Source organism: Peromyscus eremicus, chromosome 8a (genome assembly GCF_949786415.1).
Source record: "Peromyscus eremicus chromosome 8a, PerEre_H2_v1, whole genome shotgun sequence".
Classification (NCBI taxonomy): domain Eukaryota; kingdom Metazoa; phylum Chordata; class Mammalia; order Rodentia; family Cricetidae; genus Peromyscus; species Peromyscus eremicus.
The window spans coordinates 41,207,326-41,230,049 of record NC_081423.1 but is presented as its reverse complement, the minus strand read 5'-3'; the positions used below and the strand labels follow the sequence as shown (position 1 = coordinate 41,230,049).

General features: G+C 45.9%; 1 protein-coding gene across 4 annotated transcripts in view; it reads left to right on the top strand.

Moving 5' to 3' along the window:
- Window positions 1–22,724, top strand: part of Gemin5 (gem nuclear organelle associated protein 5) — a 49,470-nt gene that overhangs the window by 8,665 nt on the left and 18,081 nt on the right. For all 4 annotated transcript variants that reach the window (XM_059270616.1, XM_059270617.1, XM_059270615.1 and 1 more), the window contains exons 7-18: window positions 2,743–2,908; window positions 3,981–4,193; window positions 5,066–5,151; window positions 8,568–8,650; window positions 9,488–9,624; window positions 11,424–11,497; window positions 11,956–12,137; window positions 14,037–14,176; window positions 15,014–15,185; window positions 18,630–18,851; window positions 21,157–21,270; window positions 21,626–21,748. In XM_059270616.1, coding sequence (XP_059126599.1) covers window positions 2,743–2,908; window positions 3,981–4,193; window positions 5,066–5,151; window positions 8,568–8,650; window positions 9,488–9,624; window positions 11,424–11,497; window positions 11,956–12,137; window positions 14,037–14,176; window positions 15,014–15,185; window positions 18,630–18,851; window positions 21,157–21,270; window positions 21,626–21,748 — 1,712 coding nt within the window. The remainder of the gene's footprint in view (window positions 1–2,742; window positions 2,909–3,980; window positions 4,194–5,065; window positions 5,152–8,567; window positions 8,651–9,487; window positions 9,625–11,423; window positions 11,498–11,955; window positions 12,138–14,036; window positions 14,177–15,013; window positions 15,186–18,629; window positions 18,852–21,156; window positions 21,271–21,625; window positions 21,749–22,724) is intronic.

The following is a 22,724-nucleotide window of genomic DNA, read 5'->3' as shown; positions in this document are numbered from 1 at the left end:
TTCAGATTTGGAAATTCCCCAGGCTTATTGTATATTCAGAAAATGGAGAAATAGGTGGCCCACACCTTTAATCCCAGTGCTTGGGGAGGCAGAGGCAAGCAGATCTCAAGTTCGAGGCCAGCCTGGTCTACAGAGTGCGTTCCAGGACAGCCAGGGTTACACAGAGAGACTCTGTCTTGGAAAAAAGAAAAGAAAATGGAGAAATAACCAGGGTTTATGTTATCATTATAATTTATCTTTTTTTTAAAGACAGGGTCTCACTTATGGCACAGATTGTCCTAGAACTCAGGATCCTCCTGCCTCAGCTTCTCAAGTGCCTCACTTTGCCCAGCCATCTTGGCATAATAAATGAAATAATAGATGGGAAAATTTGTGAGGCCTGTGCTGTTTACTAACAGAATCATGGCTCCCTGGGGTGTCTTTACAGGCTGAGCCATCTCTTTGCCTTGCCCACCGCCCGCCCTCCCCTCCCCCCTCCCACGTACATGCTAGTTGAAAACCCTAGGTGCTTTGACTTGAGCTGCTCTGTAAACCAGGGTTCCCTGGTTCAGTTCATTGCCGTAAGCCACTGATAAAACTCACCTATTTATATGGATATTCAAGAGGATACAGTTGAGATTCGCAGGGCAGTATGTGGGAGAGAAGAGGCCTCTCCAGTCCTTCTTTGACTTTTATGGAATCATTGTTACACACACGTAATTGATGAAGCCATTAGTGACCAGCTTATCTTGATCCCTCCCCTTTCTTAACCTTGGGCTGGGACTGCAAGTCACTCCTTTATCCTGCCTGGGTTTGCTGAGTGACCAGCCTACATCTTTTAGCCACATTGAGGCTGCAGCTATCAGCTTCATGTGCAAAAGATACTGCTTCAGAGATGCAGGCCAGAAAAGAGCAAAGACTAACTATGTATTTCACAGTGCCAAAGACACTGAGAGAATTCCACAGGCTAATTCTTTTGTTTTAAATAAGACATATAGAAAAACTTGCAAACTACCCAGAATGTTAGCCACATCCCCTCCTTACATCTACCACCTCAAAAATGATAAATCTTGAAGTTTGCAAGTTTTGGTTGACTTTTGTAAATTAAAGCTAAATATGACGAGAAATGTCTTTAAAAGATAGTACATGGACATGGTAGCCCATGCCTAAAATAATCAGTCCTCCGGAGGCTGAGGCAGAACCATCTTCAGGCTAACCTAAGATATATAGCAAGACTCTCTCTCAAAAAAAAAAGATTTATTTTTATGTGATTGGTATTTTGTCTGCATTGCCTGTATGTCTGTGTGAGGGTGCCAGGTTCCCTGGAACTGGAGTTACAGACAGTTGTAAGCTGCCATGTGGGTGCTGGGAATTGAACCTGGGTCCTCTGGAAGAGCAGCCAGTGCTCTTAACCACTGAGCCATCTCTCTAGCCCCTCAAAAAATTTTTCAAAAAAGTAGTCCTATACATTGAAATTTCAAGAGTAAAAGCACGTGTGTCCTTCCCTCCACTACCTTCCAGAGGCTTCTTTTTCCCTCCTGTAGAGAAGAGTAAAGAGTGCGTGCTAGCCGGGCGGTGGTGGCGCACGCCTTTAATCCCAGCACTTGAGAGGCAGAGGCAGGCGGATCTCTGTGAGTTCGAGGCCAGCCTGGACTACAGAGTGAGTTCCAGGAAAGGCGCAAAGCTACACAGAGAAACCCTGTCTCGAAAAACCAAAAAAAAAAAAAAGAGTGCGTGTTGCAGTATCTCTGCTTCGGTTTAAATATTTCAAAGAATTCCTTATTTATTGTGTGTGTTTGCACATGTATGCCGTGGCATGTGTGTGGAGTTGAGGGGACAACTTTGAGGACTTGGTTCGTTCTTTCCATCATGTGGATTCCAGAGATAGGACTCAGGTCAGACTTGGAAAGTGCTTTACCCATGGAACCACATCACCAGCCCTTTGTTTATATTGTTGTTGATACTTGTTTGTTGGGAGAGGGTATCACTATGTAGTTGTGGCTAGCCTGGAACTCTCTATAGATCAGGAGGGTCTCAAACTCAGGGCTCTGCCGCCTCTGCCTCCCAAGTGCTGGCATCAAGAGTGTGCACCACCACACCTGGCCCTTGTTTAATGTTTGAAGGTTCTCATCTTGTAGTAGAGCTGTCCTTGAACTTGTGATCCTCCTGCCTCAGCTGTCCCAATAACTGAGTTCAAAAAGGTGCACACCACCATACCTAACACAAAAAAGTTTGGTTTTGGTTTGGTGGTTTTGTTTTTCAGGGGTGGGGATAGGCAAGTTCTGTGTAGCTGTGGCTGTCGTGGAACTTGCTCTGTAGACCAGGAACTCACAAGGCTCCACGTCCGTCTCCTGAGTGCTGAGATTCAAGGCATGCACCACTGCCACCACAGATCTGTTTGGGCACACACTGAATTTGTAAAACAGCAAGTGTGGCCACCAAGGGAGGGGGTAATGCAGCAGGCCCAGCAGTTGGTCCAACAATTTAAGCTGGTTGTAAGCTCTGTCAGAAACTCCTCAGCCCATTTGTAGATTCTGGAAGAGTATTCCCTGTGGCAGACTCCATTCTCCTTGTGAGAGCTTCCTGTCAGGGAGCCTCTCGAGCTGAGAAAAGGACTTAGTCTCTCTCCTCGACCATACCAACCTTTTGGACTCTCAAGCGACCAAGGGAGCACTTATCACATTCTTCTACCACTGAGGTTCCAGAGCTGGCTAGACAACCACAGTGTGACAGCTGGTGAGAGGTGTGCTCTTGTTCTTTCAGAGGCGAGCTGCTGCTGTGGGACCTCACCCAGTCATGGAGACGGAAGTACACGCTCTTCAGCACCTCAGCAGAAGGGCAGAATCACTCCAGAATCGTGTTCAATTTGTGTCCTCTGAAGACTGAGGATGGCAAGCAGCTGCTACTGTCCACGTCCATGGACAGAGATGTAAGAAGTCGTTTCTGCCTTTGTTCAGAGAAGTGGTGTGTCACAGGGCCGGGGTTGGAAGGTGTCTGTCCTCATCCACATCTCCGCCTTCCAGTTCAGAGCCCCTACTATCAAGTGCACTGCATATGGCAACAGCAGAGGCTGTGAAGAGCGGCCAGAGGCACTGGTGTGGTTTTTTGAGACAGGGTTTCTCTGTGTATGTAGCTTTGGTGCCTGTCCTAGAACTTGCTCTGTAGGCTGGCCTTGAACTCTTGAGATCTGCCTGGCTCTGCCTCAGTGCTGGGATTAAAGGCATGCGCCACCACCACCCAGCTAGAGACGCTTTTTGGAGACAGGTCTCTAGCCTAGTCTGGCTTTGAATTCCCCATTAATTTGAACCTCTGATCCTTTGGCCTCCACCTTCCAAGTGCTGTAACCACACCTGGTTGTACTGGGGATTGGAGCCACCGCTTCATGGTAAGCAGATGCTCTACCAGCTGAGCTGCGGCTCTAGCCCTGGATTTAGGCATCATTTTTCTCCTGCACGCCCCCAGGTGTGAAGTGTATGACTTGTCAGACAGCAGCTCTTGATGGAGGCCATGCACGTTCTTCCAGAGTCGTGAGAGAGGGGGTTATCAGTGCCATGACCTGGGGAGATGGCAAGCCTGGGTTCTCCATTACTGACTGGGCTGCAGGGTGCCGATTCACTGAGCATGCCTGGGAGTGGATGTACTCCTAGAGAGATTTGAGCTTTGTGATAAATTGCAGATTTGTTTGCTCATAAGAGAAGCTTCTTCCAGTTCCCTCTGGAAGAATTAAATCCCATTTGAAATATTTAATTCTTTTTTTTTTTTAAAGATTTATTTATTTATTATATATACAGTGTTCTGCCTGCATGTGTCCCTGTGGGCCAGAAGAGGGCACCAGATCTCATTACAGATGGCTGTGAGCCACCATGTGGTTGCTGGGAATTGAACTCAGATCCTCTGGAAGAGCAGCCAGTGCTCTTAAACACTGACCCATCTCTCCAGCCCGAAATATTTAATTCTTAACCCCCATTTCTTTGCTTTTTTGAACGTTTACTCTTTTTTAGGTAAAATGTTGGGACATGGCCACCCTGGAGTGCTGCTGGACATTGCCTTCTCTTGGAGGTTTCGCCTACAGCCTGGCCTTTTCTCCTGTGGACATGGGCTGCCTGGCCATAGGTGTTGGGGACGGCATGATCCGGGTGTGGAATACACTCTCCATAAAGAACAACTACGATGTGAAAAACTTCTGGCAAGGAGTCAAGTCCAAGGTTACAGCGGTAAGGAGACTTCTTGGAGATTTTTTTTCAGATTCTTTTTAGATACTGCTGGAAATGAAAGGATGTTTAAAGGTATCTGTCATGAAGCAAGAACTTCTCACTGTCTAAGCTCTGAATGGTCTAGACTCTTTCGTCAGCTCAGAGTGCCGTGAGATGGCTTAAATGTTTGAGGTGTGTGGGATTGGCCCTGGGTTGTGTTGAACAGTCAGAATGCAGTGATTTTAACTGTTGCTGTTTTTCTTACTGCATTTGTTTGTTTGTTGTGGGAGTCTAGCTCCCACCTTTTGAAGAGTTCTTAGGTAGAGAAGAAAGGAATTAGGAAATGATAGAAAGGGAGACCTAGCTGATGTGGGGAAAGACAGAAACAAAGGATAGCTTCGGGAGGGCCTGGATCAATACCCACCAGCCTCGTCCTTTATTGAAAAGGGCTTTTTATAATATGCCCAGGGGAGAGGCAAAAGACCTCCTCCCCCTTGCAAGCACACCACACAGCCAAGTGTAGACCCTTCCAAACACCTGGTAACCACGCCCGTGGCCAAATCATCCATTATATAACCCTGCTGGGTAAAGCAAGCTCAGATTCTCTGACCCTGAGAATCACTAGGAAGCCTCTGTGGGCTCCCACAGTTTGTGTTTTGGGGGTCAGTTCTTCCTTCTTCATGTGGGTCTTAGGAGGTTGAACTCAGGTGGTGAAGCTTGGAGGCAAGTGCTTTTACCTGCTGAGTCCTTATTGGCCCTTCTTGTTTTAATCCTTTTTCTTACTAAACAATGAGAATTAAATGAAGAGCAAGAAAGTTTTCCATGCACTGGTCAGGACTGCAGACTGACTCCTTTCCGGGTACTCCTCTCTCATCTGGAAACTTCTCTTGTAGCTATGCTGGCACCCAAACAAGGAGGGCTGCTTGGCGTTCGGCACTGATGACGGGAAAGTGGGATTGTATGACACCTGTTCCAACAAGTAAGTTTGACTCTCCCTCAGCTCAATGAGCAGGGCACCTGTGATGTCAGATTGAACTTGGAGTCCAGAAACCTGGCACCCAATAAAGCTGTTATAGAGTAGAATCTTTTGGCTCTGATACTGAGGTTCAGAACTCGGAATTTTCTTTAAAAACTTTTTTGAGAGGCTGAGGATGTAGCTTAGTGGGAGAGACCTTGACTAGCATGCACAGTGTCCTGGATTTAATATCTAAGACTCATAAACTGAGAGATGGGGTGCACATCATTACTTCCAGCATTTGGGAGGTAAAGGCAGAAAGATCAAGGGTTACAAACCAGCGTGATATACACAAGAAACCCCGTCTCAAAAAGGAAGAAAAAGAATGAGAAGAAATTAGCTTTCCAGGTGATGACAGTGTAGCCTGACTGGTATTTAAGAACTATCAACATGGGCTGGAGAGATGGCTCAGCGGGTAAGAGCACTGGCTGCTCTTCAGAGGACCTGGGTTCAGTTCCCAGCACCCACATGGCAGCTCATACCTGTCTGTAACTCCACTTCCAGGTGATCCGATACTCACACAGACATATGTGCAAGCAAAACACCAGTAAAATAAGTAAACAAAAACCATTAAATAATTTTTTTTAAAAAGACACCAAGATAAACCAGTGGCTTTTTGTACAAAAGTTTCCAGATACATACAAAGCTGCAAGACTAGTGGACATGTGCCTTTTCTGTTTTATCTGTGGTTCTTGATGTCTCCTGTGATCAGTCTCAGAGATAGGGATATAGTTGACTTGTAGAGCATCTGCCCAGCACCAAAAAATACAAAACAAAGATGAGGCTGGGCATGGTGGTGCCCGCCTTTAATCCCAGCACTTGGGAGGCTGAGGCAGGTGTATATAACTCTTGAGTTGGAGGCCAGCCTGGTATGTATAAGGAGACACTTTTCTCAAAACAAAAACAACCAAAAGCAAACACAGTGTGAAGGTGGTATTCTGTATAGTTGTAAAGTCCTGTTATGACTAAGAAAGTTTCAGACTTTTGTGATACGCTGACATCTGGAATTAGACATATTCTGGATATTTTCTGTTTTCTGAGATCATTTCTGTTGGGTTTTGGTTGTCTCTTAGCTGTCCTTTTCTCTGGAATACCCACTTCTTTCCATAGTATGGGTGCATTTCCAAATCTTAGCGCATTTTCTAACCTCTTCATCTTGTACTTGTCTGGCTGTTTCTTTTTGGCTGGAATTCATCTCCTGATGCCAGTTTTTCTGAGTAATCCTTAGCATGGTGTCCGGATTCTGGAAGAGCCATGAGTCCAAGTGTGATAGGGCTGCATGTGTCATATATGGTCTTAGCATTTCTAAGGAGTGTAAAATAGGGCTGGAGAAAGGGCTTAGGGGTTGAGAGCACTGGCTGCTCTTCCAGAGGACCCAGGTTCTGTTCCCTGCACCCATATGGTGGCTCACAGCTGTCTGTAACTCCAGTTCCAGGGGATTTGATGCTCTCTTCTGACCTCCATGGGCAACCAGGCACATATTTGGTACACAAATGGATACAAAATGCCCATGTTCTTAAAGTCAAAAATAACTTTTAAAAAAAGAATATAAAGTAGCTTATGAGTAACTTTTTGGTTTTTGGAGACAGGGTTTCTCTGTTTAATAGCCACAGCTGTCCTGGAACCGGATTTGTAGATCAGGCTGACCTCAAACTCCTGAGTGCTGGGATTACGGGCCTGTGCCACCACTGCCCAGCTGTAATCTTCATTTACACTGGCCGCATTTCAAATCACAAGAGTAGCATATGGCCCAGGGTGTTCCTTTCTAAATGTGGGAATGGGATAGAGTCAGTGTTCCATGGCATAGGAAAAAGCTGGATGGTGGTCTCAATGTGTGTAAATAAAATTCTGCAGGAACTCATCCGTGTTCACTGATTACATCCTGCTGACTGCTTCCACACTGCAGCACCCACATGGCTGCCACGCCTGACCTGCCAGTGTCTCTATGGGAAAGGATACAAGAGCCATTTCTACTACAGGGCTACCCTCTCTGCGTGTCCTTCCTCCCTCTGCCTTACCTCTCTGTCTCTTTCTTTTCTTTGCTGTGCTAGGGATCTGTCCTAGTTACTTTTCTACTGCTGTGATAAGACACCATGACCAAGGTCACTTACAAAAGAAAGAGTTTAATTTGGGGTTCACAGTTCCAGGGGGTGAGTTCATGACCAGCATGGCAGCAGGCAGGCATGGCGCTGGAGCAGTAGCTGAGGCAGGGAGAACTAACCTGGGAATGGTGCTGGCTTTTGAAACCTCAAAGCCCATCTCCAGAGACACACCTTCATCAGGGACACACCTTCCCAAACAGGACCAAGAATTCAAACATAGGAACCCATTGGGACCACTCTCATCCAGACCACCATAGGCCTCATGAATGCCAAATCATCCAAGTCAATTCCCCAGTCTATGTGCAACGCTTTAAGTATTTATATAGAACCTGTGTCTGCTTGACTAGTTCTGCATTTTTGCTGAAATACTGTTTCAAAGGAGTATACAACCAAACAAAACGATGATCCCATAAGCTGAGTGGTCAGCCTACCAGAAGTTAAGCTGTGAGGGAAGACTGAAGGTGTCACTGATAGGCGTCAGGATGGTTTATTTTGTTGCTTTGAGCCAAAGGGATTTGTACTGTGGGTGCTGTAAGTGTGTCTGATACTTCAGTACCATACCTCTTTCCACGCAGGTTCTGGAGTTCTAAATCCATACCTAGACTATGATTGACTCTAAAAGTCCTAATAGTGATGTTTTTTCCCAAGAAGTCAAGCCTGGATGCCCCTAAGAGCAAGAGCCCCCTGGAATACAGTAAAAAGCTTTAGGGATATGTCTTCTTTCAGGTTTTATTGCAGTTTAAGAATGTGGTGCTGGCTGGAATTGGCTTGGTGTTGCATACCTCTAATCCCAGCATTCAGGAGATAGAGGCAGATGGATCTCTCTAAGTTCTTGGGCAGCCAGAGCCGTGTAGTGAGGCCCTGTCTTATGGGGGGACAGGGGGGAGGGGTGGCTAATGGTAGAGGGGGGAAGCAGGGTGGCCTGTCATCCCTCAGGTTGAGTGATTATGGTTATCACAGCCTTTGTACTCCTTCGTAGCTTCAGAAATGCCAAATGCTAGGCGTTGCTTTACTATGGGCTCTTTAGAGAAACAGAAGAGAAAAATGATTCTAGTTGGCCAGGTGGGTGGGCAGTGCACTCAGGACTTGTTTTGGTGGTGGACATTATTACATAGTAAGTTAAGTGTTTGCTTTTTAACAACCAACTATTTGAGGCAAAGTTAAATTGTTTTTCTCTAATACCAACAACCACATGTACAGGAAACACTTTTCAGAGAAAGATGGTCTGTTTTCTAATGGGCCTCTTTATTCAAGTCATCCTGTTTTCCCCATCCACAGACCTCCACAGATTTCAAGCACATATCATAAGAAGACTGTGTATAGGTTGGCTTGGGGGCCACCAGTCCCCCCAATGTCACTTGGTAAGTGTGAGTCATTCTTAACACACATGAGTATATTCTTCCCCTTTAATTCTAATTAGAGTCTGAAAGCTGGTGTATGTCTGTTTGTGTGCATGTGTGCACCATGCCTCCAGGAGTCTGTGAGAGCAGCAGAGGTGGGTGATCATGACGGATAAAGGAAAACCTTGACTCTCGCCTCCCCCAGCTCTGAAATATTGCTCATTTTCCATTGCACAGAGTAACCGCAGACTGGGTGCTGGCCTTGGGTTGCTAAGGTCTGTGTCTCCTGTAGCCCTGCCTCTCCTCACTTTCCTACCCTGGCTGCTGCTGCTTTCCCTAAAGTAATGTGTCTTTCTTACTGTCTTTTCAAATGAGTCACAAGTTTTCCACACTCGTTGTGTGTGGATTCCCTAGCACTAGCCTTGTGTCCAGAGTAGAGCGTTGTGTGACAGATAGGAGGCTAGCTTTACAGCAATTGCTGTGCCCTGGGACCCTCCTTGGTCAGGGGGTCCTGAACTCTGTGTTTGCACCAACAGTAAGATTCTCGTTTCTGGAAGAAAAACCACATGCTTTTTTTGGAGACCTTAACATTTTCTCTGATCACATGTCACTGCTCTTGAATGTCAGAAGAGCCTTTGCAGTGAACACAGTATCTCAGAAGTTAACAATACCTTTTTCTGCCCACAGTTTCCAGGTTGGTAGGAGGGTGAGTGGCTTTTTCTCAACATGTTAGGTCATTTCCCACCTTTGGGTGGGACATGAAGACGGATGTTAACAGTATGGTGTGTGTGCTAATGATGTTGCTATGGAAGCAGCTACCCTGGTGAAGTGAGACACTCAAGAGTTTTTCTTTCCCAGGAGGGGAAGGAGACAGGCCTTCCCTGACCCTGTACAGCTGTGGAGGGGAAGGCATTGTGCTGCAGCATAACCCCTGGAAGCTCAGTGGAGAGGCCTTCGACATCAACAAGCTCGTGAGGGACACCAACTCCATCAGAGTAAGTTCCAGTTGGAGTCCATTCCACTTCCTTTGGTTTTTCTCCTTATTCAGGCCATCTGTAAAGATGCCATCATGCTTAGCCAGACTTCTCAGATAGTTGATAAAGCTATTAGTGAATTTGTGGCTTGCCTGTTATACCTTGGAGATACTTATCATTGAGTAAAGCAAAGAACTGTGTGGAGGATGCGGGGACTTAAATGCAGTGGTAATGATAAAAAAATCTAGAGGCAGGTGGATCTCTGTGAGTTTGAGGCCAGCCTGGTCTACAGAGCTAGTCCAGGACAGGCTCCAAAGCTACAGAGAGACCCTGTCTCGAAAAACCAAAAAAAAATAAAAAATAAAAAATAAATCTTCCATATCTTCTCTGTAAAGCATCCTTTTTTGTTTGGGGGTTTTTGTTTTGAGACAGGGTGAACTGTATGTAGTCCTGACTGGCCTGGAACTCCGTGTGTAGACCAAGCTGTCCTCAGAGTTACAGAGAGCCACCTGCCTTTGCTTCCCAAGTGCTGGGAGTAAAGGTGTGCATCTTTTGGAAGCTAACCCTGTTGACAATGACTTCCTGTGGTTGTGCTCAGGCCTCATTTGGTCTTCTCTTTTGATAGGATGACTTCCTGTTAGTCCAGGCTAACTTCCTGACCTTCCTCCCTCAGCCTCCCAAGTGCTGGATTACGCACGCAGAGTCACACATGCACAACAATACAAAATGTCTCTCGGGTCCTTTGCCTGGATCTCACATTTAATCACATTTGCTTTAACTTTGTGTCACTGTATTTGTATGACTCAGCTATTTTTCTTTCTTTCATTTTTGAGACAGGATCAAACATAACCCAGGCTGGCCTCAAGCTTGGTTCCTGCCTCCACCCCCCAGGTGCTAGGGTTACAGGTGTGCACCACAATGCCTGGCTTCCCCGATTGTCCTTAAGTCAAATCAGGAAGGTTGAGGTTTCTTTACCCTTGCAAATAAGCAGTTTTAATTGTTGCTTCTCATTTTTGTATGCTTACCACAAGGTAACATAATCGTAAATCATATTTGATTGTATTTTTTCATTTTCTTCAATGTTGTTTGTGTGTTAACATGTAGTAATGAACAAAATTCCTGTCCTGACAAGATTTTAGTTGAGTGACAGCTGAGTTTCTGTATTAGAGTTCAGAGGATTCTGCACAGGAAATAGAAATTTGAAATCCCTTCACATAGATGACTTTGAAAAAGCTGTGGGCATATATGCAGTAGACATAAGAAACAAGTAAGAAAAACAGGGTCATGGGGCCAATGAAATGGCTCAACAGATGAAAGTGGTTGCCACCAAACCTGAGTTTTGTGCAGAAACCTACATAAAAGTGGAAGGAGAGACTCTAATCCTAAAGTTGTCTTTAGACTTCTACGTACACACCCCTGTGCTCGTGAACCACACACACACACACACACACACACACACACACACACACACAAATATATATATATATTTTTTTTTTTAAGAAAAAGAAGCATGTGCACAAGGTCCTGACAGGCCCCAGAGGAACAGCTGATCTGATTTTGAGCAGTAGACTTGTGGGGAAATGCTGGGGAGTATGCCTTTTGCTAAGGGGACTGTCAGGGTAGAAGGAGAAACTCTAGTCAGAGTACTTGTTCTCAGTAACTCTTTGGCTGAATGTGGTGTTAGTCTAGAAAACTGCCCTTCAGAATTAGAACATGTTTTAACCCCAGGGATTTTTTTCCCCTCATGATGTCATCGACTTATAAGATGAAGAGTGGAAAGAAAATGTTTATACCCGTGCCTGGCTTGTTTTGCTTTCTAGTACAAGCTGCCTGTGCACACAGAGATCAGCTGGAAAGGAGATGGCAAAGTCATGGCTCTTGGCAATGAAGATGGGTGAGTGTGTCCTTTACAAAAAGTTCTACTGTTGTAGCATTCCCTGGCTGGCCAAGGCTTTCTGCAGTGTCCAGTGGCAGTCCCATTGTGTTCTGTGTTAGGATTCACTGTGGATAGCTTCAGCTGATCTGGACTCTCCGTCTTTGTGAAGACAGAATTATTTGAATCTCTACAGCTCAATGACAGTGTCCGACTACACTGTGCTGGCTGCTGGAGTCTCGCTGGGTTTTGTCCATTGTTCACTGCAGTCACAGCCCTTTTTCTTCAGACATTAGTTCATCATTCTCACCCCCCCTCCTCCAGCCTCAGCTGGTTCCTGGTGCTGTGAGAGAAGGGCCTCTGCCAGGGGTAGAGTGCCATGCTTTCTGTCTCCTTCCCTGGACTGAGAAGGGGGTGGGGGACAGTGTGGCTTGTGACTTGATTAGCCATCGTTCTCACCCTGCTGCGTCTTGTTCCAGGTCAATAGAAATATTCCAGGTTCCCAACTTGAAGCTGCTCTGCACCATCCAGCAGCACCACAAGCTGGTGAACGCCATAGTCTGGCACCATGAGCATGGCAGCCGTCCAGAGCTGAGCTACCTCCTAGCTTCGGGCTCCAACAACGCAGTCATCTACGTGCACAACCTGAGAACTGTCCTAGGTAACACTGACTTCCGGCCGGGGTGCTGCAGGCTTGGAGATGAGCCTGCCCTCCTGCCCTCCTGCCTGTGCCTGCTGAGCACAGGGTTGCAGCCTTGCGTTCCTTGTCCAACAGTAATCTGGATTCTGTGCCTAGGGGGAGATCCTTTAAAGTGAAGGTGAATTATAGACGTCACAAATAGATTTTTTTTTTTTAAAGAGGAGGGAATTTATGTTGGATTTCTTCAGGTAAAGGAATTGATAGAATGATGAACTAATGTCTGAAGAAAAAGGGCTGTGACTGCAGTGAACAATGGACAAACCCAGCGAGACTCCAGCAGCCAGCACAGTGTAGTCGGACACTGTCATTGAGCTGTAGAGATTCAAACACAGAACAGTTGTTGGGTCACTGTTCTGCAGTTTGGTTTTATCTGGTATTTTCTCATGAGTAGCTTCAGATCTGTTCCCTACCTACTGTTACTACTGTGTGAGTGCAGGCATGTCCAGAAGGAGGTGCTCTCGTGTTGGCCTTTAGTGACACACCTCCTGCCCTGTTAGTGAGCTACATTCCTGTTGTTGTTGTTTGAAGTCTTTTGTTCTCAGCTTATATCATTTTCTCCTGTTTTCTCCCTCCAAACCCTTCCGTGTACCCCCTCACTCTTTCAGATTCATAGACTTGTCTTTCTTTACTGTTATATATACATTCCTAAATACATAATTTCACTCTTCCCAGTCCGTTTAATGTTATTTATGTGCCTGTGTTTTTAGAACTGACGACTTAGTGTTAGATAACCAATCAATGGATTCTTCCCTGGGGAAGACTGTTTCTCCCTTTCTCAGTAGTTCTTAGTTGCCTGTGGTTGTTTAGTGTTGAGGCCTCATAAGTTTTCTCCTTTCTCCTTTAGTTATTGGTGTCGTATTTGTTCAGTCATGTTTAGGTAGCCATATTGATGAGACTTTATGGTCTTTTCAAGGAGACCCAACCTCACAGCAGATTCCCCAATCCTCTGGCTCTTATAATCTAGTAAGCTACATTCTTTTCTTTTCTTCTCCCCCCCAAAGTATTTATTTATTTACTTATTTAGTCATTTATTTAACTTTATTTTATGTGCATGAAGGAATCAAATTCCCTGGAACTGGAGTTACAGACAGCTTGAGCTGCCATGTGGGTACTAGGAATTGAACCTAGGTCCTCTGGAAGACTCAGTCAATGCTCTTATCCACTAAGCCATCTCTCCACCCCACCCCACCCTTTTTTGTTTGTTTGTTTTGTTTTTCAAAACAGGGTTTCTTTGTTTAACAGCTCTGGCATCCTGGAACTCTCTTTGTAGATCAAGCTGGCCTCGAACTCTCAGAGATCTGCTTGCCTCTACCTGCGGAGTTCTAGGACTAAAGGCATGCGCCACCACTGCCCAGCTGTAAGCTACATTTCTTTGTTTGGTTTTTTGTTTGTTTTTGATTTTGTTTTGAGATAGGGTTTCTCTGTGTAGCCCTGGCTGTCCTGGAACTCACTCTGTAGACCAAGCTGGCCTTGAACTCAGAGATCTGCCTGCCTCTGCTGGGATTAAAGGCATGCACCACCACTGTCACTGTCCGGCTAAACTACATTCTTTTTTTTTTTTTTTTTTTTTTTTTAAGATTTGTTTATTTATTATGTATACAGTATTATGCCTGCAGTATGCCTGCAGGCCAGAAGAGGGCACTAGATTTCATTACAGATGGTTGTGAGCCACCATGTGGTTGCAGAGAACTGAACTCAGGACCTCTGGAAGAGCAGCCAGTGCTCTTAACCTCTGAGCCCCGGGCTAAACTACATTCTTAATCACTGAGATCTCACAGAGCCTTCCTTGCTTCTTGGGATGTCCTGTCATCTGTGCATTCTTTCTGTGGCTATTTGTGACTTCTTCCCCTTGCCTTTTAGAGAGCAATCCTGAGTCCCCAGTGACCATCACAGAGCCCTTCCGGACCCTCTCCGGGCACACAGCCAAGGTTACCAGTCTGGCGTGGAGCCCTCATCATGATGGAAGGCTGGTGTCTGCTTGCTATGATGGCACAGCTCAGGTACTGTATGTCCTTGAGCCTGAGGTCTTGACTTATTTTGTGGGGGAGGGCTTCTAGACAGGGTTTCTCTGTAACAGCTGTAGCTGTCCTGGAACAACTTACTGTAACCTACACTTTCTCCTCTTCCCTCTGTTTTGGGTTGTCTCATTCCTCTTCTGTCATCTACAGAAGGGCTGTCTGAGCTAGAAGACACTGTAGTTTCCTCATAGCCCTTAGCAGGTCACTTGTGACTTATTGTCAGTTTGGGGAATTCTGATTACTCTCAGTGTGGTGGACCCAAGTGGCCCCAAAAATATCTTTCTACCAAATGAACACAAAGATTTTAGCTAATTGTAGGCATTCTTTTTCTTCTTGTTTGGGCTTTTGCTGCAGGGTCTTGCTATGCAAGGCAGGCTGTCCTCAAACTCTTTGTATTTTGATTTGGTTTGTTTTTTTAAGTTAACAGTGTGTGTGTGTCCGTGTGTGTCTGTGTGTCTGTGTCTGTGTGTGTGTGTCTGTGTGTCTGTCTCCAGGAAAACTTACAGGAGTTGTTGCTCTCCTCCCATCATGTAGGTCCTAGGGATTGAACTCAGGTCATCAGACTTGGCAGCAAGTGCCTTTTAAAACCGCTGAGCCATCTCACTGTCGTCCTGTCCTCAAAGCTTTAATCCTCTTGCTTCACCCTTCCATGCTGGAACTGTAGGTGTGGGCCACGTGAGATAGTGTTGTCACATGACTGCTTTAGATAAATGCAAATCATGTGAAAATTAAAAGCCTGTCATGAGTTTATTTTTAATTGAGCAACTTAGGCTGCAGAACAATATATCAGTTGTTCTGTCATACTATTGTTGGTTCTAGGTGTGGGACGCCCTCCGGGAAGAGCCTTTGTTCAATTTCCGAGGACATCGAGGCCGGCTGTTATGTGTGGCGTGGTCCCCAGTGGACCCAGAATGCATCTACTCGGGTGCAGATGACTTCTGTGTATACAGATGGCTGACCTCCATGCAGGACCATTCCCGGCCTCCTCAAGGTTGGTCAGGTTGAGGTTATGAAACCCACACTGTTTTTTCTGAATCCCTTTCTCTCTGCCTTAGTAATTGTTGCTCTGACTCCACCCAGCATCACCCATCACTTCCAAATTGTAGCAAGCGTGGCTGTGCTCTTATCAGGGCTGTTAGACCTCATGACTCACTAGGAGGACATTGGGAATGAAGGCACCTGCAACATCTTAGGCCAGAAAGAAAGGTGTGCTCAAATCCAAGTACAAAGAGCAGCTTGAAGGGCCCCTGCCAAACAAAAGGGGGGCTGTTGACAGGAGGGCTCAGCAAGATGTCTAAGATGGGGGGATTAGTCAGGATTCTCTAAAGGAACAGAACTGACAGAATGGAACACACACACACACACACACACACACACACAGGCCTTACTAGAGTGGCTTACAAGCCGTGGTCTGAGTAGTCCAGCAATGGTTGTCTCCAGATGGAAAGGACAAAAATCCAGTAGTTACTCAGTCCACGAGACTGGATGTCTCAGCAGTTCCAAATCTGGTGCTGGAGTCTGGAAAGATTCCTAGAGAATTGCTGGTCTTCGGTCTGTGTTGGAATCCTGAAGAAGTAGGTTCTAATACTGACAAGAGTGAGGGCAGGCAGGCAAAAGGCAAAGGCCTCCTTTTTCCATGTCCTTTTATATAGGGTGCCACTAGAAAGTGTGGCCTGGATTTTAATAGATCTTCTGACCTCAGATCCAGTCAAGAAAATCCCTTTAAAAAGCCTAGAGGAGGTGTAAGCCTTTAATCTCAGCACTTGGGAAGCAGAGGCATGAGGATCTTTGTGACTTCAGAGGCAGCCTGATCTACATAGCAAGCTCCAGGACAGTCAGGACTATATAGAGAGACTGTCTCAGACAAATTAAAAGAAAATAGAAAGAGAACATTGCTCACAGGTGTGCCTCCACTTCATGGACTGGTCAAATTAGCAATCAAGATTGGTTGTCACAGCCAAGCTGTGGTGGCGCAGAGCCTGTGGATCCCTGAGTTCAAGGCCAGCCTGGTCTACAGAGCAAGATCCAGGGCAGGTACCAAAACTACCCAGAGAAACCCTGTTTCAAAAAAAAAAGGGGGGGGAAAAAAAGATTGGTTGTCACAGGGGTAAAGGGACTTGCCAACAAGTGTAGTCTGGGTAGTACTGGGTCAACCTGAGGTCAGTTTCTGGAACCCACATCCAAGTGGGAAGGGGGGACTGACTTCAGAGCTGTCCTTTGACAGCATGTGTGGAGGTCATGAGTTCTCAAACTCACAGTAATTAATAATATATATGTGCACCAGGCAGTGGTGGCTTATGCCTTTACGCTCTACAGAGTGAGATCCAGAGCGAGATCCAGGGCAGGTACCAAAACTAGACAGAAACTTTGTCTTGAAAAAAACAAACAAATAATAATAATAACAACAATAATAATAGTAATATATGTGCGTACACACTAATTAGTAATATGTATATAGAGCCCACAACAGACTAATGTATGGATACCACCAAAATCCAACTTGGTGAACCATGAGTTTTACTGGGGTTACTTACAGGAATATGGGTGAGGGGTTACTAACAGGAGCAGAAATGACCCAACAACAGCTGCATCACCAAGGTCCACCCCAGCATGGGTGATGGCTCACAGAAGCTGGAACCTGCAGCACACTGTATGGCTGCAGGCAGCTCAACAGGTTGAAGGGTGTCTTTCCCAGGTGACTCTTCTGAACCTCTTTCCGGCAGCTTGGCTAGTTTCTGCTTGTTCCAGGCAGCTGGGCTAATCCCAGAGTCTTGGCAATACAGCTTCTCCTGCTCTGAGGGGGACTCTCAGCTTTATTGTTTACTCTGACAGGGAGGAACCTAGTGAATCCTGCAGGTTTCAGGGACTTCCTAAAGCTTTTTTGAGTTCTTTACCTTCCTGTTTAAAGAGCTTCCCTGCAGAATGGAATGTATCAATCTTAGAGGAAACTGCTATACAACATTAGGTATAAAGTGCTTGCTGGTAAGCCTGACAACCTGAATTTGATCACTAAGATTCACGTAATGGAAGGAGAAAACCAACTCTTACAAGCTATCCTCTAATCTCTCTCCTCCTTCCCCCATCTATCTATTTATCTATCTACCTATCTCTCCCTCAGACACACATTCATATAAATAATTTTTATCATTTACATGTGAATTTCATAAATTTATAAAAATAAATGTAAATTTTATAAATTTAATTTTTTTTTTTTTAAAGACAGGGTTTCTCTGTGTAGCTTTGTGCCTTTCCTGGATCTCGCTCTGTAGACCAGGCTGGCCTCGAACTCACAAAGATCTGCCTGTCTCTGCCTCCCTAGTGCTGGGATTAAAGGCGTGTGCCATCACCACCCATCTTAAATATTTTTTATTTAAAGAAAATCAAGGGAATTGTATTTGCAGCTACCAAAGATTAACTGGTGCCTAGCATTGTGTCTCCCTACCATAAACAACTAGAAACAGGAGATAAAGAAATATATCCCCACCTATGACATTCCCCATCCTCCTACCGTATTGTAAAGGAATGCTCAAATTAGCTTTGTCTGTGGTCAGAAACTGCTCAAATGCTAATGGACCTGAGTGTATCCTTACAGAGGAAATGTTCATAGGCATCAGAAGGAAGTTGTAGGCTGCCCATGTATACAGAACTGCTTCAGCCCCCAGAACAGAAACAAAGAGCAGCTATTATGAATGCAGCAAAATGGGTGCGTTTCTGACAGGTCACACTGAGCAGATGCAGCCAGGCCCAGGGGACTTGGAGCCACAGATCCAGGGCATCTACAAGGTGGGGGTCTCAGGTCAAGAAGACGCTTCACATCTGACCTGTGCTGCGAGTGTCTGGGTTCCAGTACTGTGACTCTGTCAAAAGCAGTTCAAGTGTGAAGACAATAAAAATGACTGTAAGCAAAGGATAAACGCTTTAAGAAAGGAAGAGGGTAGTGCTAGATGCTGCAAACTAGTAAGTGCCAGGTGCATGGGAAGTGTACTCTTGAGGTGCCAGAATCACATGGGCCTCTTCTGAGAACCAGTTCTATCCAGCAGTGCATTCCAGCCAGGGAAGTCACAAGTGCCCACTTGGTGGCATAGTGACTGTTCCGGTCAGGAGTCTGGTGCTGGAACTAGGGAGTCCAAAAGTGTGGTAATGGACAGCAGCAGACACTGTCAGGACACCCTCTGATCACATCTCCCAGGTACCCCGGAGGAGCAGTGTCTGACCAGTTGCATCCCTTGAAAAGTGTGGGCAGACGTGAGTGGAGTTAGTGAAATTCCAGGGGGTTGACTGCTGATGGAGGTGTAGCTGTGGACCGTGGAGAAGGCAGGAGGGTGTGTAAAGACTGTCAGAAGAGTAGTGTGTGATTTGGGAGGATTTCACCAGGGCGCTTCTGACCCACAGAGTGTACTTTAGTCTATTCTTGTTTTTCTTGTGGTCTTTGTAGGGAAAAAATGTATTGAACTAGAGAAAAAACGGCTCTCTCAACCGAAGGCAAAGCTTAAAAAGAAGAAAAAGCCCACCTTGCGACTGCCTGCAAAGCAAGATTCCTCCATTGGCAACGAAGAGGAGAGTGTGAGGGAGAACTCGGGACCTGTTGAGAATGGTGTGTCGGACCAGGATGCTGAGGAGGAAGCCCAGGAGCCGGAGCTGCCACCGTCCCCAGTGGGTAGGTGCTTCGAAAACCCCGTCTCTCTGGTGTCTTGATGTCGCAGGTCCTTCCTCCGTGTGTAACTTCTGTGTCCATCGAGACTGCAGACCGTGTTACCATCGTTGAAAGGGGTTTGTTTGGTGCCATTTCTAATATTTATTTTTGTTTCATGTGGATGAGTATTTTGCCTGCAACTATGTACCACAAAGAGTACAGTGCCCATGGAGGCCAGAAGAGAGCACTGGGTCCCCTAAAACTGGCATTAGACACAGTTGTGAGCTGCCATATGGGTGTTGGGAACTGAACCGAGGTCCTTTACAAGAAGAGCCAGTGCTCTCAACCTTTGGGTCATCTGTCTCTCCATCTTTAGAAGGTCTAAATGCCACTTTGAAGTGTTAGAAGAGATGTAGTGCGTGATTGGAGTGGAGTCAGTAATACACAGGAAAGATTCAGCTGTTCAGGGTAGGACCATGGGGCACAGTGAGACAGCAGGGCAGTGTGTGAGCAGAGGCAGGGGTGGAGAGGAAGACACATCTGGGAAGGAAAGCACGTCCCTTGAACAGCTGGCCTTAACTGCCCCGACTTACATGGGAACAAGCAAGTTTCCCCTGTCCAGCCTGGTGTCTTCATCACTGTTGTGTTGCTGTGAAGGGACACCGTGACCAAAGCAAGTCTTATTAAAAACAAAACAAAACAAAACATGTAATTGGGAGCTTGCTTACAGGTTCAGAGGCTTAGTCCATTGTCGTCATGGCAGCACTCATGGTTCTGGAGCAATGGCTGAGAGCTTCACCCTGATCCAAAGGCTGAGAGAAAGGGAGACTGGGCCTGGCATGGGCTTTTGAAACCTCAAAGCCCCCCAGTAACACACTTCCTCCAACAAAGCCACACTTATATGAGCCTGTGGGGGCCATTCTTATTCACAACACCACAAAGGGTCAGTTCTTTCTCTCAGTTCTGCTATATCCTATCTCAGATTCTCATGGACTGCGTGTGTCACTAGCTCTCATGTTATAGTCTTGTGCATATTTGAAGAGAATTGGTTGTTTATAGATCAGAATAGCACTTTTATTCTCTTATACCTTAAGTATCTTGTATTTATACCTGTTAAAGTGAGGGGAGAAACTGATTTATGCTGAACTCCGGGATTTCGATGTGGCGTGACTGAAATAGCCAAAGCAGAGGTACCCTTGACCCTCCATCCTAGACTGTCCGGTGGACCCATGATTGATTTGGGTAGATAAATTAGTAAAAGCTTACCATGTTTATTCTTTTATTTTATTTTATTTTTTATTTATTTATTTTTTTTTTTTTTGGTTTTTCAAGACAGGGTTTCTCTGTGTAGCTTTGCGCCTTTCCTGGAACTTACTTGGTAGACCAGGCTGGCCTTGAACTCACAGAGATCCATCTGGCTCTGCCTCCCAGTGCTGGGATTAAAGGCGTGCACCACCACCACCACCACCACCCCACCCCCCACCCCCCCCCCCCGGCTTATTCTTTAGGTTTATCAAAATGCTCTTATCTTGGGGGATGATGAGATGGCTGAGTGGGTCAAGCGCTTGCCACAGAGTCCTGAATGTAGCTGAAGTTTTCCTGTGTCCTTGGCTCTGTGGTTCTTATTTAATAAGACTGTTTAGAAATTCGTCTACACCTGGGTTCGATTCTGGAACCCATGGAAAGGTGGAAGAAGAACTCTGACTCTAGAGAATTGTCCTGACCTCCACATAACACGACAGAACACATGCAGTAATGATAATAATTGTAAATGCCTTTGTATCAATAAGGGCTACACAAAATATCCTTTGCCTCTGTAGGTCAGAAAAAAGTTTGTGCACCTAGCATTGTGACTGTCCTGTGTACCTGTTGTTTTTTGTTAGTGAAGCCCTTTCTTCTTTGTACAGTGAAGTGTAAGTTATCTGACAAGTGACTTGCCATGTGAGCAGAGTTTCCAAATCAAATGTCTTGAGTTCTGGATGATAAGCTGGAGGATAAGCTGGATGAGAAGCCCAGTCTGTGAAGGGGGTGGGGTCAGAGCACCTGTTCGGCTCCTCCAGGGCACGGTTGCTAGAACTGCATTGCTGGGCCTGTTGATGCTCTTAAAACAGCAGCTAGACTCTACAGTGGTTTTGAAACAGGGTCTCACTCTGTAACCACAGCTGGTTGTCCTGGGACTCACAGTGTAGCTCAGGCTGGCCTCAACCTGTAGTGATCCTGCCTCAGTATCCAGAATGCTGAGGTTACAGGCCTGAGTTCCCTTGCCTACTTACTGCCTTTCTATATAGTTCTTGTCTCAAACCTTGTCTGTTTTTTTTCCTTGATGTAGTTTCTGGTGAAGCTGTTTCCTGCACTGCCGTTTCCTTAGGTTTTGAAAAGTCAAAAGTCACAGTTAGTAGCAAAACCACCTCACTGAAAAAGGAGCCACCCAAAGAGAAGCCAGGTCAGTATCTTCCATGAGCACGTTTTACCAAATATTCCTGAGACCCTCTGTGCCCAAGAGAGAGCCTTTTGCCCGGGTGTGGGATGATCTGATTAGGCTGTTTGAGGTTTGTTTGGGTTTTTGTTTTGTTCTCACGTATTGCTCAGCACATGCAATGTCTTATAGTTGTTGATACCACTTGTGAGTGTCAGCAAGAGCGTGGACCAACGTGGCGTGAGAGCTGCCGCCGTCTGAGAGTGGCTTGCTCAGTGCTGCCCTCCTGCGGGCCACACCCACACTGCCCACATTGGCATTCCTTCGGCTCCCTCTCTGATCTGTTTTTCTGAAACCATGTGCTGCTGTTGTTGCATTTCAGAAGCCTTGCTCAAGAAGAGGAAGGCTCGCTCCATGCTTCCCCTGAGCACAAGCTTGGACCACAGGTCCAAAGAGGAGCTCCATCGAGACTGTTTGGTACTGGCAACTGCAACTCACGCCAAAGGTACCGAGCGCTGCGCCTTGCACCGTGCGTTTGCAGTTGATAATGGTGCTGTGTGTTAAGTGAATGAGCAAACGTTCAGATTACTACTGCCTGTGCTTTTCTCCCAGCTTCCCTCATCCTTGGCCCCCTGCCCCACTGCCATGCCCCTGTCCTGCAGTCCCTGCTCCCAGGATCCAATCTGTCACTCTGCTACCCAGCCAGCCATCTTTGTGCCACATCAGGCAGGGCTTCTACACATCTCCGTGTAAATCTGCTTTCCACTCTTCCCTACCAGTGTCTTTAGGTTAAAACAAAAAATCCTCACTAGAGATGCCCTATAACGTGTGGCAGTTATTTTGATGTATTTGATGGAGGTTTTATTTTTTAAATGATTTTGGTTTTGTTTGTCACAGCCCAGTATTTTGGTATTTGAGCAACTTGTTGTTTTTAATTATGAATTTGATGTGTTAAAAAGAATAGCACAGTAAAGCACAGTTCAAAGAATCTAAGAGAGTGAATCCCCTGCCCGCTCTACTGGCTACCACTGTTTTCTCCTGTTCTTTTTATAGGTATGGCTTGTTTTTGGAATTTTGAGATGGCCTAGAGCCTCCTTGGTTAACAACAGTTAAACTTACTGGAAATTGGGATTTTTTACATTCTCAGGTGGGGTGTGTACTCTGGATGGAACCCAGAGCCTTGCGCGTGCTAGGCAAGTCCTCTACCATTGAGCCGTACACAAACACCATTGACTGTTTTAGTTTTGTTTGTTTTTGTTTTGATTTGGTTTGGTTGGTTGATTGGTTTTTCGAGATAGGGTTTCTCTGTAACAGTCCTGGCTGTCCTGGAACCCTTTGTGTAGACCAGGCTGGCCTCGAACTCACAGAGATCCTCCTGCCTCTGCCTCCTGAGTGCTGGAATTAAAGGTGTTCAGCTCCATGCCTGCTCCTAGGGAATTCTTAGGCCATTCTGGTTAATTTTGGTTAATTTTTTAGCAGTA